General features: G+C 33.0%; 1 protein-coding gene across 1 annotated transcript; it reads left to right on the top strand.

Moving 5' to 3' along the window:
* The first annotated feature begins 547 nt into the window (after nucleotides 1–547).
* LOC111464844 (dolichyl-diphosphooligosaccharide--protein glycosyltransferase subunit 2-like) lies at nucleotides 548–15,079 on the top strand. Its single transcript, XM_023109092.1, has 20 exons — nucleotides 548–630; nucleotides 813–957; nucleotides 2,178–2,367; nucleotides 3,604–3,693; nucleotides 3,927–3,989; nucleotides 4,310–4,379; nucleotides 5,263–5,327; nucleotides 8,767–8,821; nucleotides 10,434–10,561; nucleotides 10,632–10,747; nucleotides 11,758–11,827; nucleotides 12,571–12,675; nucleotides 12,825–12,914; nucleotides 13,007–13,155; nucleotides 13,302–13,413; nucleotides 13,482–13,565; nucleotides 14,033–14,113; nucleotides 14,196–14,420; nucleotides 14,532–14,654; nucleotides 14,733–15,079. The coding sequence occupies exons 2-20, from the start codon at nucleotides 815–817 to the stop codon at nucleotides 14,847–14,849; spliced, it is 2,076 nt and encodes a 691-aa protein (XP_022964860.1). The 5' UTR covers nucleotides 548–630; nucleotides 813–814; the 3' UTR covers nucleotides 14,850–15,079.
* Nucleotides 15,080–20,669: the final 5,590 nt, after the last annotated feature.

Genomic DNA, 20,669 nt, shown 5'->3' with positions numbered 1-20,669 from the left:
ACATGTCTAATCGAGCCTATACTGGAAAGCTGAGCTCAAGACCATGCCATGATCTTTATATGAAAGGATAGATCCCACCATGTTACGTGTGATTGCATTTTCCAATTCAAAAATGAGATTAGCGAGTATTTCTTAAAATACTAAAGTCACATGCTGTTTTTATTTTTCAGGTAAAAATAAGACACCCTGTACAAAATGACGAGATCACGGTGAAGACCATGGGACCAAAACTAGGACATATGTATTCATTCATGATTATCTTTGTTCTATTTTTATTTAAACTCATATTATTTATTCTTCGCTATGCTCTTTGTAACAATATCGTTATAACGAATTTATGATGAACATTTAAGTCCATGACATCGTTTATAAAATAATACTTTCCAAATTTGCAAAATCATATATAATTTTGCTATATTTGCAAATTCTTAAATAAAAAAGAATAGCCCAAACCGGAAAACAATTATGGTTCAGATCTAAAAACCGAACCGATCGGTTCTATGATTGGTTGGATATTGGTTTGGTTCAATGTTCGGAAAAGAAGAAATTTCTACATTTTATATAGCAGCTTTCCCCATCCTATGCTCTCTCACTCTCTCGCTAACAGTTGACTGCGGGACCTCTCTCCGGGTAATCTTCCTCCCATATGTCAAAAGTTTTTATCTCTTTGATCTATACCCTAGGGTTCTTCAAACCTTCGTTTTTTTTGTGTCAAATTTCATATGAATTGACCGTGTAAATGTAGGAATTGCGTGATCTGTGGTATTGATAGGATCATATATTGATGATTCTTCACTACTGTGCTTTTGCAGCAATGGCCAGAAACCTAGTTCCATTTCTGGTGCTACTTTTTTGGATTTCGATCTGCCAAGCTGCTAGCATTTTTCAGCCGATCTCAGATTCACATCGAAATGCGGCTCTGGAGCTCTTCCGGCCTACTGCTGGAGTATTCGGAAGGTAGTAGGAATTTTTTGTATTTATTTTCTTTTTGTCTCTTTGAGTTCGGTAGATTTCGTGCAAAAGACGTGGCCGTCAAGTTCTTGGACATGGCCTCTTTGGAAAAATGATTCTAATCTCCCTTCTTTGCTTTCTTGTGATTTCTATCGTGCGAGAGCAGTAAAATTCTGTTTCGGATCTGAGAGTTGTTTTTCTTTTTAATATAAATTCGACCATCAATATTTTTTTTTACATCAACAAGCTACTTTTCCATTACGACCTCTGTATTTTTAACCAAATTGCCTTTCATTATAGCATTGCGAAGGAGGTTTCATTTGTGATGCAATTAACAAGCCCTAAAGGAAACCTCTTAAGGTCTTAATTTATGGATTCTGACAAACTTTTCAAGCACAACGTGTTGAGTTTTCTCTAAATTGAAAGGCCTCCTTCAACCTCAACGTGCAAAACTTGGGAAGAGGGAGACTAGTTAATTCTTTCAATGGAAATTTGTTCCCTTGCATACGATATTCGAATTTTTTTCAAGAACATGATACAATCTGAATATAGTGACGTGTTATTCTCTAAACATTCAGGATGCATGCACGATAGGCACCCAACAGTTTTTATACTCATATATTTGAATGTATTTGCACTGTATATCGATTTTTTGTTACAACTCTGGGAGTTTTATTGCTTCAAACTTGAACACAGCATGTTGAATTTTCTTCGAATAGAAAGGCCTCCTTCAGCCTTGATTTGGAAATTTTGGGGAGAGGAAACTAGTTTTTTTTAATGGAAATTTACTGCCATGTTTATGTTATACAAAATAGGTTCATGGATATAATACGATTTGAATATCATGGCATGTAATTCTCTAAAAGTTTAGGATGAATGCATAGGAGGAACACAGCAATTATAACATATTAGTTCATACATACATGCATGTTACGTTCTTTACATGTTTACATTTTAAATTAATTGGTAAATAAATATAAAATATAAAACATTTATGAGATATTTGTTGAAAATAATTATAGATTTCTAATGTAAATTATTATTACTAGGGTTTTGAACTCTCACAGAATTATGGTTGTAATTTTTCTTGTAGAATAGCGCTTTTGAATTGGTGGTTTTGGTCCTGGTTTTGTTTATGTTCTTTTTTTCCATGAGCATTATTATGTTTGGTCTCCAGTTGTATCCTTGTTTTTTTTTTTTCTTAGTTTTGTTTTTCCTCTTATCAGCTTGGAAGAGACACATGAAGCATTAAGAACATTTGACATTCTTGGAATTCAAGAGAAGCCTGATATTAGTGCTGCCACTTGCAAGTCTGTATCAGAGGCTCTTGGTTCATCTGCGGCTCTAAAGGATCTGTTTTATGCTCTGAGAGTTAACGATGTTTTGAAATGTGAAATTAAGGAGGAAGTATATGAGGTATTCTTATATTCTTGGTGCTCTGTTTCTAAGCGCTTGTTTGAAATTTCTTAGTTTTTTTTAGATACTACGTTGCAAATTAATTTTTTTTTTAAAAAATGATTTCTATTGTTTTTAAGTTTTAAAACATTTTGTAAAAGATTTTTTTTGGAGGGGGGGATAAGAAACAAGACTTGTATTATTGACAAAAGCTACAAAAGGAGGATGATATATCCCCACTAAGCTAAGGGGAATACAAAAAAGATACTCAATCAACCAAATATGCATCATATCATGATTACAAATATTTTTTTGACAAGGGATGCTATAAAACACACCGAATCCCAGAAATCATCAAAATAAACCTCATCCCCTTGAAATACTCTTTGCTTCTTTCAATTCAAAGCCTCCAAAGACGGTTGCCACTGTATTAGACTATGGAGTTCTAGCATGGCCTTTGAATTTGAACTTCAAGGCCTACTAGTGAAGCATCACATGACATCAGATCCAGAATAGGACTGTGCAACAATACATGAAAGAAAAGGCAGGAGAAGAATAACTGGGCTGGATCCTCCGAATCTGATTTTCCCATAACAGACCAGTTTGGGGAGAGTAAGGCGTGAGGAAACCTCTTTTGAATCATGCAACTAGTATTCACTTTTTCAAAGGAAAAAATCCAAAGGAAATCCTTCACTTCTCAAGGGTTTTAGCTTCCCATATCGAACTTACAAAAAGGTGAGGGAGATTGGCATACTTTTCTCATTGAGGTTGAGAAACATCGATTGGGAAAGTCTCACTGCCCCACAGGGAGTATATCCTTTTATCTTGTGGACACCAGTGAGGGAAGCCCATTGTTCAATCTTGCAATCTGTAAGGTTCCTTCTAAAATTGAGATCCCATCCTTGTGAGATTGCAGACGTTAAATGGTATATAAGGCGACCTTTTGCATTTTGGTTTATTATTTAATACATTAATTTATAAATATATTAGATTGTAATCAAATGTTACTTTGACATTGAATGTTTAGATGATATGAAAAGTTAACATAGTAAAGCACTAAAAAATACATGAAAATGACAAAGTATTGCTACTGTTTTTTGCTACTTTTTGTTGTAAAAACCGTCCTGTCAAATACTATTTTAAGCTGAAAATTATTTATTGTTTCTTTTTATTTCTACATGACTTCCAAACAAGTCTTATGTGATCGGTGGTAATGCACGTTCATGACTTGTGATTATTTCTTTTCATTTTTTGAAGAGCATTACTTCAAGACTTAGAACTGTTCTAAATGATGCGCGGTCGCTGCTTGACTTCTACTACTCTATAGGAAGCTTATTACATCTAAAGGTAAAATTCTATTCACAATCCAGACTCAATCTGCCATGTAGGTAACCATATTCCATTTCTTATTTATTTTATGGTGATTCAAGATTCAAATATAAACTGTATACAAATATATTCTTTCTCAGTTTTTATTATCTGGTGAATGATGTGACAAGAAGATTTGCAAATTCTTAAAGGAATAGATCCTCAATTCCTTTTTGATATTTGAATTTAGTAAGTTCCTTTCATACTTGCAGGAACAAAGTTCTGGAGTTGATCTATCACTTAAGGACGCTGATGTTATTTTTCAATCGATCAAGGTTAGATTATTCAGCATTTGAAAAATGGAGTATGTGTATATATGGTCCTAGAATCTAGTTTCCATTCGAGGCTTACATTTTTCTTTTCATTATCTCATGGGAGGATGCTTCTTGCTAAAAAGAAAAAAAAAAAAAAAAAAAAAAAAAAACTGCATAAACTCTGTAGATCAGGTTGCAAATTATTAGAATGCAAACATCATAGAGAAATCACATGTAGATAGTTGATCGGGTTACCTTTTTTCTACCAAGAACATGAACAGTGCTTTGTGATAGATATCCATATTAATTATCCTTTTGTCTACTTCGGGCATAATTTGCAGGCGTTGAGCCAGAGTGATGGAAGGTGGCGCTATAGTTCCAATAATCCTGAGTCTAGTACTTATGCTGCTGGTACTAATTCATCCATAATTCTTCACCTATTAAAAATTCTTTTGACATTCTTGTTTGTATACGATTGTAAATTGTGATAATTGATAAAGTCACTCTTCACCGCTTCAGAGAAGTTTCTTAGTTTTCTCATGGTATTAGCATTCCTGTTTGTTCAAGAAAAGACTAACAATACTTATTTGAATTGGATAAAAAACAAAAGCATAAACATTTATTTAATAAATGTAATTGTCATCTAAGTCACAATCCTAACTTCAAAGGAGCTTTTAAGAAAATAGGCATTCTAGAAATGAAGTGTACTTTAATGCGTGTTTGAAGTTTTGGTGGAAACCCTATATGAAGTATAGTTGCAAAGGAATGGTTAAATTTCAACGAGGAAGTAATAACTCTGTTCCATGAAGTTTAATCTTAAACATCATTAATATAATGAATCATTATAATTTATAAGCTTCAACACAATGGGCAACAACAAACATTTCTTTTTTCTTGATTGTTTAACAAGTGGGACGTGTGTTGGTTGATTACCTTACTATTGGTTTTTTGGAGGTATGCATGGCTCTAGGCTAAGATTTTAAGGATGTATGTCCTATCCAACTTTGCAACTTATATTGAAATTGAGATTCTTTGTCTCTCTCTCTCTCCTGCAAATTTCTTGTTTCTCACAAAAAAATTTAAAGAAGAATTTAAAAACTTCGAAAAGTTTGCTAAAATGAGATTTGTAGGAACTTAGATTATGAAGAATTGCACATCTTTTTTATATCATTCTAGATTATCATTATTTAGGTGAGAAGTTAACATTCTACAATCGCTTTATATCATGTTTTTCTTCTTTGTCTAGATGGCTTAAACTTTGCAACTTACATTATATAGCTGTTATTCTCTATAGGATTGGCACTTGAAGCCCTTGCTGGTGTTGTATCATTAGCATCGTCTGATATTGATCAAAATATGGTATTTTTACTTTTTTTCCTTGTATTTTCGTTAAGCTCAGAAACTTTACGTTCCTTTCTTGTGAAGAACTTGTGTACTTCTGTTTTTATTAGTGTGGCTGCTTGTGCGATTATAGGTATTATTAAACTAGACGTTTAATTTTCATATATCAAAGAATATGTACAACATAATAATGGTTTATGTTTTGTACACTAAACGTGTGATTATATTGTCAAGAGAAGAATAATACATGCACTTTCTCCTTGTCCTTTACACCTCTTATCTCGCCAGCACCCCAATCCTTGAACCGTTGCCACGTTAATGGATTGGAAGTTGGAACTTCATCAAGTGATTCATCAACATTCACCAAAAAACATTTTCCATGGTCGTCACAAAGCATAGAGAGTAGACGAGCCCTTTCTTAATGCAGACAGTGGATCTCCTTATCTGGTTAACGACCACCTTTATATTAACGAGACATCCTCTCTCTTTCATCTTTTCAAAGAACAAAAAAGCAAAGGTTGCTTCATTGAAGAGCCTAACCAGAGAAGGTATAACAAAAATGGTGATTGAATTGGGTTTGGTCACTCTATCGAGTGGATCAGAAGAAAGGAAGATTTTCTAAAGGAGGAAAAAGATCCTAAAATGACTTGGGAAGTCTATCATGGAAAGGAATTCGTTTGGCTTTTGGTCTCTGGTAATTATCCGAAAAAGATTAAAATTACCAGTGGCGCATGCCCTACTAGTGGTTTATCACCAGTGGCTGCTGGCTTTAATTTGGTGCCCTCAAAGGGGATTTGTGGTCTCTCTGCAGTCCCACCATGAAGAGGACCTTGGAGAGATATTCTCTGATTAAAAGGTGTTATTTTGCCTTTTAGAGTCGGTTTTCTTCTGGGCATTGTTCTTGACACTAAAAATTTTAGGAGAACAGATGGAAGGGAAATGAATATCTTTTGATGACCTTCGCTAGCCTCTTCACACTATCTATAAATAGGATTCTTTTTCTTAGAACTCTTGGACACATTTGTACAACCTATAAAACAGATACTGCTCAAGGAAGGTCGTTAATAATAAATTCTTTTTCATTACTAAAGTTTGTGGAACCCCTCGAGTACTTCATGGGACCTCAACATCCTTCAGTATAATCTAATATGTTTTGGAGATTTAACATTATAAAATCTTGCTGCGAATTTCAATTTTGAAACCATTTTGTCATAATTTAGAAAAGAAGCTTCCATTATTGACCCTAATATATGCAATTGGGAATCCCTAGGAAGAGCTTTATGGAACCATAGTTTTGTAGTTTTAAGATTTGGTAGCTGAGCTTCAAAGGGAGAGAGTAGAATTATTTCTGAATATTATTTGGAACCTCCTTGTAGGAAGTATATACACGATAACCAACTCTTTTGAATGGACTGTTCGGATTCATAGAGATATTGGCAAGCCATCTCCACTTCTTCCCAGGTGGTCACTCTTTTAAAGACGAAGTAAAAACTCCTTGTGTGATTATGAGAACTTTCTTATAGACTTTCTGGAATGAAAAACAATATTTTTTGAAAGAGAAACTTTGCCCCTGATGGGAAATGAAAGTATTAGAAAAAGCCAAAGCAACAATTATGAAAAAGTACTCGATGGAGGGAACTTGTAAAGGTGAAGTATGTCTCATCTTCTCATCTAAGTTGGGCTTCTTATCTTCTTCCAGAGCCCCTAGGAAAGCTATTGTCAAGCATCAAACCCTCGTTATCAGCAAAATATATCACCAAGTTGGAAATGGTGGCGCCACGCTCTTTTGTACGGACTCATGGAATACTAACTTGCCATTGGCCTCTTATTTCCCTCAATTATATAGGCTTTCTCATTACAAGGAGGCCACGATTAAAGAGGCATAGTGTGCTGAAAACTCTTTTTGGGATTTAAAACTTAGTCGTAACTTAAAGAACAAAGAGGCTATTGAATGGGTGGTTCTCAGCCTTGACCTTGCACCTATTTTTCTATCACATTGGGAGGTTTCTTGGAGGTGGATGCCACATCCTAGTGGGTACCTTACCACCAAATCTTTATTAGCTGACATAGGGAATACAACACAGCTCTTGGACGAGACATTAGCTAAAGGAATTTGAAAGGGTAGTAATCTCAAAAAGATTAAAATTTTCTTTTGAGAAATGTTTAATTGGGCTATTTACACTGGTGATATCCTCCAAAGGCACATGCCCTACTTGGTCATTTCTCCAAGATGGCACTCTCTTAGTAAAACAAAGGATCTCAAAACCATATTTTCATTCATTGCTCCTTTGCTCGTAAATATTGGGACAGAATTCTCAACACTTTTGGATGGCTAGTGACTCTCCTCAGAGATGTGAAGGATATCCTCACTTTTGTCTTATCCGGTCACCCCTACACACATGTCAAAGCTTTGCTATGGGTCCACATCAATAGGCCTTCTTGGGTCATTTGGAACGAGTGCAATCAAAAGTTTTTTTTTAGGACAAAGAGCACAATTTTGTAATGATATCTGATCTCCTTATTTACTATGCTAAAAGCCAAACCAATGGCCACAAAAGCTAACGAATGGATCCCTTCCAATCGCTTAGAATGAAGAGAAGGTTGTAATTTCAAAAGAATTTTGGGTGGTTTGAGATCCAACAAGACACTATATGTTTCAACCCATTACAAAAGAATTAAGGAGTAACAACTTGTCTTCGAAAGTTCTTTGGTTTCTTTCTCTCCAAATATTTCATAGGAGGAGACCTCTAGCCACACAATTCCAAAGGATTTTATCATACTTCTCCCTCATTTGTATAGGTTAAGAGTTTTGTTTTGTTTTGTTTTTCCATTTCTTTTGCTCATTATTGGTGCTAACTAAGACCTTTGTGTAAGTACAATTGGATTGTGCTTTGTACCAGTTGACAATTTTTTTTTTTTTTGTAATTTATTTTGGGCTAGAGTTTTTCTCTCCCCCGTGTAATTCTTTTTACAATGAGATTGTTTCTTAGAAAAAAAAAATGTGGCTAGTTAGTTGTTTATTTCTGCGTTGACTACCAATGTTCGTTAAAGTTTAAATTTTAGCCGCTTGGAAATCATTTTGCAATTTCACGACTGCTAGACATTGAGAAGATGCTGGATCCTGATTCCCCAGTCTGTAGTATGATTTTTGCTGGTTTTAATTTTGTAGTCAGACGAATTCTTCACTTCTCCTATGTGACTTATCGAAGTGATATCGAAATACATTTGAAGAAACTAGTTACTTCCTCATTCAAAGTCTTAGTCACTGGCATGTTCTCACACACCTGTTTGGCTGTTATGGCTATAAACTCTGCGGCAATATTTTTATTTATCATGTTCTTATTCTAATTCCACTGCTTATTGTCGGTTTCAAAATTGTAGTTATTTTAGCCTGCCACTCTCATAATTGTACATGTATAATTTTTTTTTTTTTTTTTTTTTTTTTTTTTTTTTGTAGATTGGTACTGTAAAGAATGATATACTGAAACTTTTCGACAGTATTGAGAAATATGGTAAGCCTTGGCCTTCATCATTTGGGCGTGGATTTTATTTGTTTATTTGTTTATTTGTTTTTTTAATTAAAGAGCTTGTGCAATTTGTCACCTCCATCTTGAATTCGTTCTTCTTCCATTTGATTTTGGAGTATGGGTGGATGGCCCGAGTCTGTTCCATGTGCTTGTCTAGTACAAAATTGGAAGCACCATTGACGAGCGTTAAAGCTAGCCTTTTCTACTACCTCCATTTGATTTGTAGACTTATCTTGGAAAACTCTATATTTTCTTTCCTTCGCAGTTCCCATGAAATCTCTTTTGTAAAATTTTCCATTCAACCATGCAATCATAGTGTTCCTTTTGAAACTAACCCAGTCTGTTTTCCATGTGTTCTATCTAGTTGAAGCACGAAACGCCCAATGTTCATTTACTAATTTCATTACCTACTTTCTTCAAGAAAAATGAAAGAATAAAACAAAAACAAAACAGTCAGAATCAGAGGAAGGCATGAAAAATTTATTTCAAGAGATTATGGCCCCACCAACAATAGAAGCTATCAAAACACATTATTTCAAGAAAGTTTCACTATTCTTGGTGGTAAAAAAACAGAGGAAGGTCATAAAAAAGACAAGAATATGAACCCAAAGAACAACATTATAATGATCCAAAATCTAGAATCCTCTCAAGCTCCATTACACCCATAAAAATATTCGTTTTCTGTCTTGGTTTTTGATCCAAAACTTCTTCAGCCGGTGATGTGGTAACATCGCAACTGAATGTTCTAGTCTGGAAGTTAGTTGGCCTTTGCAGTTATAGTAATTTTAATTAGAAGTTTTTATGATCCTGCAGGAGCTCAATTGCATATTTTCTCTACGTTGTTTGCATGAACTCCACATCCTTTATTATTATTTTTTTGTGGATTTTGCTATGCTTTGATGTGCAGATATTCTTGTGGTTAGAGGGAGAAGGTATGAGTGTTAAAGAGATTGCTGACAAAATAACTTGTGAATAAATTGAACTTTGCGTACTAAGTCGTCCAAGGTTTGAAGTCTATGGTAATTTTGAACTGAAAGTATTTTTTTATGAATTTCTTAACTTCCATTGAGGAAAAAAAAAAAAAAATGAAAAACTACAAGGGTATACATAAATAAAGACCATGAAAAAGGGAGGTAACTATAAAAAGGGCCTCCAATCGAGTAACTTAAAGGATCATTACAAAAAGACTTCACCATTGCAGCCATAGAGAAACATAGAACCTTAGAAGGGAATAAACATCACTTGAAGTTCTCACGAGCCCATTAAATATTCTATTGTTCCTTTCCTCCCAAAGGTCCCGCCAAACATTTGAGCATTTGACATCCCTGGTAATTTGAAAAAATGAGAGTAGGAATTATAGTTGGGAAGAATTGGTCTTATGGAAAGGAAAATGATAATTATGTCTGGTACTGTTTTCTTCAAATTTCAATTGTTGTAGAACCCATTAACATTCTCTTCCTTACAGTTTCTACTGCACATTTGGAGAAAGTTGATATTCCAAATTGAAAACTTCTCATTCCATTCTTAATATTTGAACTGTTTTTGTTCTTTACTAACAACTCCAAGTAGGTAATTTGTTGAAGTCTTTATCTTGTAGATGATGGAGCTTTATATTTCGAGGAAAAAGTTATTGATGCATATGAACATCATGGGCCTCTTGCAACTACATCCTCAGTTGTTCGAGGGTTGACAGCATTTACTGCTGCTACTTCTGGAAGCTTAAATGTGAGTGGAGATAGAAATTTTCAATTTGGTTTCATAATATAATATATAACAATTTGGTTTCCTTTTGTAGCTTCCTGGGGATACAATTTTTGGTTTGGCAAAATTCTTCCTTGGCATCGGAATTCCTGGAGATGCTAAAGACTTATTCAACCAAATAGATTCCTTGGCTCGCTTGGAGACAAATAGGCAAGTATTTTATTGAGAGTGACGACTAGACCTTCTTTTATTTATTGCTTAAGGCCTTGGAATGTCTTATTTCCTCATTTTTTGTATATTTTGTTATGTATATATATTGTTTACTGTTCATAAAAAACAAATTCAAGAAATTTTGAATGGCTAGATCGTAAACCTAAAGCTTTCAATGGCTTTTTGCATTTGCAACAACTCTTGTCCGGTGTTTGGTTGATGAAGCAAGTTTGTACTTTTGGGGATGTCATTTAGGGTTGCTGTGTGAAAAATGTGGTTAGGAAAAAGTCAAACAACTGTTAAAGGGGATTGAAAGGAGTTCTTCTGATCTTTGGGTATATTTTGTTTTTAGCTTCCACATTGATTGCATTATGAAAGTAGTTCTGTAATTACTTTCTTATATTTATTTTTATTAATGTTGATTGGAGTGTACTTTTTTGATTTCCTCAACTCAAGGCTACCATATCTTATCTTTTCTTACCTTTTTTTCCCCTTATGAAATTTTAGTTCTTATTAAAAAAAGGGAGAAAAAAGGGAGTTTGTGTGACTATTTTTTTCTTTTTATTGTTTCCCAAGAAAACAGAGGAAATTATATGATTCTCTTAATATCAATTGGAAGATTAAATAGTATGTGGGGTAGACTGGAACTATTAGTTTACTCGGATAAAATTCAATAGTTGGTTATTCTTTTCTGTCTATCCATTTTAAGTGGGGTGCCCTTTTTGAATATTTGTTTCAACGTAGAAGGGAAAAACTGTCGTGTTGTAGTTTCTATAACTCCATTACTTTTATTGAAGGCTTATTTCTTTTTTATGGTTGGAGCCTCTCATGAATTTCCTTGAGAATTGTTCATCTTGTTTTGAACTGAGATGTTGGCTATTTGAATTTTTACAACAGGATTGGGTTTCTTGTTTCACCACTTGGAGTACTCTCTCCTTTACATGATAAACTTGTTTCTTAGATTATTATGGCATTGTTTTTCTCATTTCAATTCTTTATTCCTGCCACAGGGTTTCTATTCCGTTGATTTTATCTCTTCCAGCGACAGTTCTTTCATTAACAAAGGAAGACCAACTGAAGGTTCATTCTTCTACCAAACATACTTTCATTACCATAGCATCTTCTAGCAGTTATTTTCGTAATTACTTGTTTGTTCACAATGGTTTATGCAGTCTGGGTTTTTTTTTTTTTTTTTTCAAATCGTGAGTATAATGTAGAAGTTGGTTTAGAGCTATGTTATGGTCTTGATAGTTGAAATGGTGTATTCATTGTAATTTTACACGCACAGTATCGGTATGAAATTCAGCATAAAGAGTTCAGCATTAAAGGAGGTGCATTGTTAGTGCTGTTTGCTACTGGTTTTTTTTGTACTTGTAACTTTCTAAGTGGAAGTTTGTATCATGAAAAATAATCAGGGAATGAATAAAGATGATTTAATGGAGAAAATAAAGACCTAAATGAAACTTAATTTTATAAATTTGGTTAAAAATTAGTTTTGGTCTTTGAACTTTCATGGGAGTAACAGTTTTGTTATTGAACTGTGGTTTGTAATAATTTAGTCTTTGTACTCTCAGTTTTGCAATAATTTAATTATCTTCTGGTTCATGTATGCTCTTTTATGTCTTCAAGCTTGAGTTCACTGCGTGTAGATGGTCTATGTTGGTTTATCTGGTGTTCTTAAACAACGTCCTTTACATATTAAATCTTCATTTTGTTAATTGGCTCTCCATCTGCACTAGTGATAACTTTTTTATTCCCTTTTCATCTAAGAGCCTTTTGTACAAAGTCATTGGTAGATTTATTATAACGTTAAATGTTATCAGGTGAGAGTGAATACTGTGCTTGGTTCAGTTGCACCTCCTTTAACTGTGAAGATAGTAAGAGCTTTTCTCTCTGGTTCGAAAGAGACATCCGTTATTGAGGGCCAGGTCTGTTAGTTAATATTCTTCATATTTGCTTCGTTCTAATTTAATTTTATCAACTGAAAGCTTTCCATTTCATCCAAATGTTTGTTTAATGATAAGTTAGCTTTAGATTATTTATTTATTATTTATTATTTTTTTTCCTGGAATTATAGGAACTCAAGTATTATCCTCAGACTGGTTTACATATCTTGGATGCTTTCCCCAAGACCTTTGATGTTGGAAACTACGTGTTCGTCTTTGAGGTGCGCTTCAATTCTTTGTATCATTTTATTTAGCACATGGTTTCAGAGTTTGTCCCACGATATGTTGAAAATGTTCTCTACCCCTTTTCTAGATTGCTCTTCATGATTCAGAGCATTTGGATATTTATGCCACCGGGGGGCAGATACAAGTGCCAATATATATCTCAGGAGTTGTCAAAATTGAGAATGCAGAGATTGCGGTTCTTGATAGCGATCTAGGGAGCATTGAGACCCAAAAGAAGTAAACATTATTATTATTTTTTTTCTGCTTATGTTTTCAAAATGGTTATTGATTTAATATGGAGTCCTTTGAACGCTTTTGATTGCCTTTTATATTATTAATTGTGCAAGTAAACAGAGATAATTTGTCATTTTGGATTCATCCAGGCTTGATTTAGTTGGTGAGAGTGCTATTTCATTGGCAGCAAACCACCTGCAGAAATTGCGTCTATCATTTCAACTGACCACACCACAAGGACATGGTTTTATGCCGCATCAGGTATGTAATTGTGTCTCATCGTTCCCTCATCATTTTCTTTCTGTTTTGACAAGTTTGCTTCGTTGCAGGCTTTTCTCAAGCTGAGGCATGAAAGTGGCGTTGAGCATACCTTTGTCGTTAAAGGCTCTGGCAAAAAATTTGAAATAATTCTAGTTAAGTTTGTTGAATCCATTCTCCTTATTTTGATGCAACATCCTGCCATTTTGCCATTATTGAGAGCTATAAATGGTACTGCTGCTTGTTCAAAAACAATGCAACACAATACACTTAGTGGATCACAATATGTTGTCCAAAAGAGGTTTCCTTTTGAATCTAACTGAGGTTCACCATAGGTGATTGCACAAATATAAAACAACTGGTGCATCCAACTGGCTCTGACAATTTGCTTTTGGGTGCAATTAAGCTTCTTAATGAACTTGTTCAAGCTTTATGCCTCTGAATAGTAGTATGGGGGACAAAATATAAACGTTTTGAAGATCATGAGAATAGAAAACGTTAAGTAAAATAACTGTTATTCAAGTTGACATTTACATGTGCCAACTAGTTCCTATATTTGAGAAGCTGATGAACCAAGTAAAATTATAATTTTGCTCATGTCTGGACTCTTTTTTATCAATAGGACTTTCTTGGGTTGGTTGAGAAGTTTTTCTATCTCTCGGGTCGATATGACATTCAGTTAACTGTTGGTGATGCCATCATGGTAATTTCAGTTTCTTCTTTTAGTTTCACTTGTTAAAATTTACTATGGAAACATTAAGTAGCCTGGTTTTTCCATTCTTCAGGAGAATTCTTTCTTACGGGCTATTGGTCATATTGACTTGGATCTACCTGAGGCACCAGAGAAAGCTCCTCGTCCACCTCCACAGCCTGTCGATCCTTACACACGCTATGGACCGAAAGCTGAAATCACTCACATCTTCAGGGCTCCAGAAAAGAGACCAGCTAAGGAGCTTTCTCTTATCTTCTTGGGTCTCACGTTCTTGCCATTCCTTGTGTTTCTGGTTGGGGTGAGTTCTTTTAATTCAATTTATATGATTTTTCTGGAGTACCAATCGAGTTTCCACCATTAATCGACCCTTGATAACACATCAAGCTTACCTTTGTTCATATGTCGTTAGCTATTGCGAATGGGCGTGAATCTAAAGAACTTCCCGACTTCAACAGTACCTGCCACCTTCGCCTTTCTCTTCCATCTTGGCATTGCAGCAGTTATCTTGCTTTACACGTTCTTCTGGTTAAAGGTAGGTGCCATATTAATGGTAGTTTATGTAAACTTTATTTCAAAAATTGCTTATGGAATTATCATTCTCTTTACACAGTTGGACCTGTTTACAACATTGAAAGCACTGGGCATCTTGGGAGTTTTCTTGGTATTTGTGGGACACAGGACCCTTTCCCACCTTGCTTCAACTTCAGCCAAGTTGAAATCTGCCTGAGCTCTTCGGTGGTTCTCATTTTTAACTTCTAGGAAAAATTTTGCTTTCGCAGAGTAATTATAGGAACTCCTTTTATATTTATGGTTCAGTCCAGGGATTTTGTACACACTGCGATTAGCTTAAACCATACAGAATGTTGAGCACCCTCCTGCATAGTGCATCTGGGAGGATATTTATCTATAATATATGAAAATACCGTGGAGGGTACTAAAACATTTTGCACAAATTAATTTTGCAGAAAAACTACGCCAATTGTTAACTTTTTTATGTTTTGATAATATTTTCATTATATTTTGTTGGTCTTTTTATGATAAAACTCTAGTGTCAATTCACTCTCATGGTGTAGAAAACTCATAGGCATCAAATTATTGATGGAAACTTCGTATCTTGTGGTGAGCTTTTGTATATTAGTTGTTTTCTTTTCCAAAGAGAAACTGAAGTAGGCGGGGTTGAGTTGGTTGTGTTGGGTAATTATTCTTAATCTTTTTTAATAATCTTAGAATGGATTATTGAATTCTCTCAAATCTAATTTAACTAATTGATTGAATAAGAAGAAGAATCTATCCGAGAATCTACTGGTAGTGGGGACAATTAGCTAAACTTTGGAACTTAAATCTAATTTAACTAATTGATTGAATAAGAAGAAGAATCTATCCGAGAATCTACTGGTAGTGGGGACAATTAGCTAAACTTTGGAACTTAATATAACTAATTGATTGAATAAAAAGAAGAATCTCTAATTGATTGAATAAAAAGAAGAATTTCACTCTGAGACCTAATATAACTAATTGATTGAATAAAAAGAAGAATCTCTAATTGATTGAATAAAAGGAAGAATTTACTTGAAATGGGGAGAATAAAAAGAAGAATCTGGACAATAATTGATTAGAATCTACTGGAAGTGGGGATAATTAGCTAAAGCTGCACGCTGCAAACTAATTGATTGCAAAAGAGGGGAAACTGGCCATATCCAAAATTTGCTCGGTTGCAAAAGAGGGTAAATGGGTCCATTTGAAAATAAATGAATCGGTTGTTGGAGAATATTATTCTCGTCAGACTTAAACCTAACTAAAAAAATAAAGGTACAGACAATTTTGTCCTCCCCTTCACTGAATTACCTACCTGAAGAAATTTTAGAAATTACGAAATACATATTAGTCAAGAACATTTGGGGAGTTAAGAAAAAAACCTTAAGCTCATATTAGTCGTGAGTTGAAAATAAAAATTGAATTGAGTGATTTAATTCACTTACTAAAAATGGCTAAAAATTGAATTATCTAAGAATTAATTTCGCCGAAAGTCAACTCTTAATATTTTTTTAATAATTAAAAAAAAAAGTGAGGTAGGCGAGAATCTGATTTGATAACTTTGAGAAACAACTTTCCATAATTAAAATAAAGATATCTTGAATTTAATTTAGTCCAAAAAATTAATTTGATTTTCTTTTATAGCAAAAAGTTAACAAGTTACCATATAAATGAGGGCATAATAGGAAGATGAATAAATTTTGGAAAATTTACTTTTTTTTTTTTTTTTTATTCCTAATTTTCAGAATTATATTTATTTGAACCCGCTCATGATTTTTTAGAAATATGTAAAAAAATGTCTTAAAAAACAATATAAGATGTTTATATTGACGTGATATTTTAAATTAAAAATAAATAAAATAATTTATCCCCCGTCTCAGCAAGAACCTGCGTAGACACCACTACAATTGATTGAGTTAAATCGAGTTCGAACATTTGTTAGCTTAATTCAATTATTCAAATTGTAAATTTTTTCAACCAAAACAATAAAATTAACTTACCCACCCATAAATTTTTTGAATTGGATTGGTTCGATTTGGGTCACTTATACAAAATTTATTTTTTAATAAAAATATAATGTTGGTTCATATGACATTTATTCAAGCACATAACATTCACTTACTTATTATTACAGGTCACAAGTTACATATCATTCAGGTGTTAATCAATTCGAGTTTGCTTCGACCAAATGTTCATAAATTTAGTTTCACGTAATCTAATTTCACCTGCAATATTCTTCCATTTAGCCGACAATACTTAATTTTCTTCAAATTAGTCATAAACAGTGCTAAATATTTATAGTCGGTCTAAAATTATGATAAAAAAAGGGAAGCCTATAATTTGTAAAAGCTTATAATCTTTAAGATGATTTTTTTTTTTTCATATTCAAGCCAATATTTTCTGTATACTTTAAATTTGATCGAATAAAACATTAATTTCAAATTATTAAAAAAAGGAAAAGAAAATTGGATTTTTGGAAGATTTGATAATTAAAAAATATCCAAATTCCAGCGGCCACACGATTGGACAACCCACGTGGGAGAGAGAAAAGGTTAAAACATTTGCCACGTCATGCTTCCGTCTGGATTTGGTAAGCATGACAATGATTTGGAGTATTAAATTTGTTCTTAATTTGAAGAGAATTATTAAGGAATTTACCCAATAAATTCTTGGCTGAAAATTGCAATTTAAACCTAAAGTTGTCGGAGATATTGTTTGTTCTATAAAGGGTTTGCCAAAATTTGTTTATGGTTTGTACTTACAACAAAATCATTTGACGTTTTACGGTGATTTTCTCTTTCTTTAGCTATCGATTATGGTTGCTTCTTGTTGATAGAGTTCATGAAAAAATCGTAAATAATTAGATAAAAACAGTTGTCGAAGGAAGAAGTAAAGAAACGAGAACAAAAGAAGTTTGAGCTTGTGAATCTTCGGGTAGGAGAAGTGGTTCATGAGAACCGGTCCAACTCAATTTAGTTGGAGGTCCCATTTGATTTAATTGGAGTAGATTTGTCTATGTTGACCATTTTTGGATCAGTCTCTTTAAGCACTTTTAAAAGAACGAACATGTTTATGAACCGTTAACAAATTTATATTTGATATATGATTAAAGTACGAGTTAATTGGTACACATTAAGATATTGATGACATGTAAATGACTCCGTTAGGTAAGATATTGAGACTAACTTGTATCATCGAGCCTTGAAAAGTATTACAAAAAAAAAAAAAAAAAAAAAAAAAAGTTTTTTAGGTTATTAATTATTAACCCAATAAAGCTATAACATAAATGGTAAATTGTTAAATTGTTTAGAACAAAATCAAAATTGTGCTAGAGGTCGTATACACCAACGACAACATGTGGGGTTACCTGCTTAAACTTAATTGCTAATGGTTAATTATATTATAAGGACAGACCCTAATTGTTAATTAAATTATAGGGTCGTATTCAAACGGTTGATTGAGATTATGAGTTTAAGATATGTGGCTAAAACGGTTACGTGGTTGCACTCACCTTTGTATAACTAAAATTAAAATAAGCTATTTGTGTTTAAAGGAGTAATTTAATTGAACTTAGATATTATAACCATGATTGCGTAAGCTATTCTATTCAAACTTAATATTGAAATAACTGAAAAGATCTGCTAAATTAAATCCAAATATTAAGATGAGCTCAAATGAGTCGTGTTCATACCAGAGATAAAGATCACTACGTTGAATAAAGTGGGATTGATAGAATGTGGAAAATAGTTTAATGAAATGATTGTGTAAAAAGATAATGGTGGTATTGAATTAAAACATCATTAAAAAAATATATATATATGATTCACATGGTTCGTGACAAAGGTGTAGTGGAATTCGAGATAGTGGACAATGTTGAGTTAAGAGTCTTGTAATAGTATTCTTTTGGAACCTTTGATTATTTATAACGATCCTATTTATTTATTTAGTTTTATTAAAAATAAAGTCGGTATTGCATACATGTCATGTTTGCTATGAAAAACAAAATTAGAAATGATGTCATTAACTTAAAAATTATTTTCACATAAAATAAATATTAATAAAAAAGGCAAAAAAACGAAAGGATAATAAGGTCAAAGCAATGAAAAAAATACCATGAGCTAATCGAAGGATGCAACTACTCTAGTTTGGGTTTCGTGATCTTCACAATGATGGCGTCATCGGTAGGGGTGCCTTATTTTATCTAAAAATAAGAAGTATTGTAGTTTAAGTATTTAAAAATACTCAGTAGTACTATTGGGGTTAGGAAATGCAAACCAAAACATTCATGATGCGATCTATCTTTTCATAAAATATTTCGAACTTTTCTTTCTAATTTGGGCGAAAATTAGATTTGTGGTACTCTTTTACGCACAGCCCACGTATTCGCGCATGGACCCACTAGGCGGGCGTATACTTACTCTATGAGCTTGCTCTTCAGCTAATGCACGCTGGCATTGCTAGAACCACATACGGAAAGGAGCTCCCATAATATCATGGTAAAATATAGACATCGTATTGTACACATCATAACAGGGAAGTACCACGATATATGTAACATACAATATGCATGAGATCCCCAAGCATCAATTTATGACATATGTATGATGCAAGTACCCCAATATATGCGACATACAACATGCATGAAATCCCATAACATCAATTTATGACATATGTATGATGCATCATACAATATTGATAAATATAACATAATCATTCAATGACACACCTTACAACACAACGTAACTGGTATCACATCATATCTGACATTATAATATAAACATAACTTTGCATATATCAAACAATCATAAAATTAAGACTCACACACATAGTTTATATAGACAACAAGTCTTACAACTACATTCACTTAATGCGAATTGAAACCTGTTCCTTGAAATCTAATTTTTTTTTTAAAAAAAGTCGCATAATCCTAACATAGAATTCTACCGTAAAAATTGTGCTTACCTAATTTGCATAAAATAATCTAAGTTTAATTCCTGGACTAAAAAGTAAAAAAGAACACCCTTTTTTATTTATTATTTATTTTATTTCTTTTTTTATTTAATTTTTGGATTTTAAAATTAAAGTGAGATCTTTTTTAAAAGTTTAAATTTATTTTACTATTATTATTCAATTACTAATAATTTTTCTACTAACAAGAGAACAATTAAAATCTTTAAAACTTACCAATTCCAATAAAAATACACTCAATTAATTTAATTTATTAAAAATAGACAAAAATTTATTAAAAAAAAAAAAAAATTCATTAAACAATTAAATTTAAAATAAGAATTGCAATACCCAATGAAATAAAGTTGTAATAAATTAGATACATTGGACTGGTGGAGATATAAATAAATAATATATTTATTTATTTATTTAAAAATCACTTCCTAAGTTAGCCAAATAATATTATAATTAAATCAAACCATACTCATAAACCCGTGCTACTATAAGACAAATTCACTTCATTTTTCTATTCACGTGTCGAATCCAAGTCTGAATACTCCCAGATCCCTTTAAATTTTCTATTTTTTTTTCTCTCTCTATTTTTTTTAGAAGTCATACACCCATCGATATGTATAACAATAAATGAGTTCACCGTGACTAGAGGCATTATAAGAGTGTAAAACCTCTAGTAGGCGTGTTTTAAAACAGGGAGGGAAAGCCCAACATGAGAAGCTTAGAGAGGACAATATCTGCTAGCAGTGAGCTTGAGTTACCTGACCGGACTTTAACTTTTCCAACTGTCTACTTGAGCATAATTCAATAAGTACAATCTACTTGGCCCCAACTTTTTATATTTGGATTTTTTCAACCTCTCGACTTGAACCGACACCCAAGACTTGTTTTTTCAACCTCTCGACTTGAATCGGCCCCCACAGTCCATAGTTCAATAAACACGACACATGAGAATTTTAAAGAAAAAAAGAAAGTAAAAAAAAAAAGGGATCATGTTGAGATGTTAATTTATATTTAAAGATGAATTGATTGAGTTAACAGTAATCCCTATGCA

The sequence above is a fragment of the Cucurbita moschata genome, unplaced genomic scaffold (genome assembly GCF_002738365.1).
Source record: "Cucurbita moschata cultivar Rifu unplaced genomic scaffold, Cmos_1.0 Cmo_Scf00031, whole genome shotgun sequence".
Taxonomy (NCBI): domain Eukaryota; kingdom Viridiplantae; phylum Streptophyta; class Magnoliopsida; order Cucurbitales; family Cucurbitaceae; genus Cucurbita; species Cucurbita moschata.
This window is presented reverse-complemented; position numbering and strand designations above follow the sequence as displayed.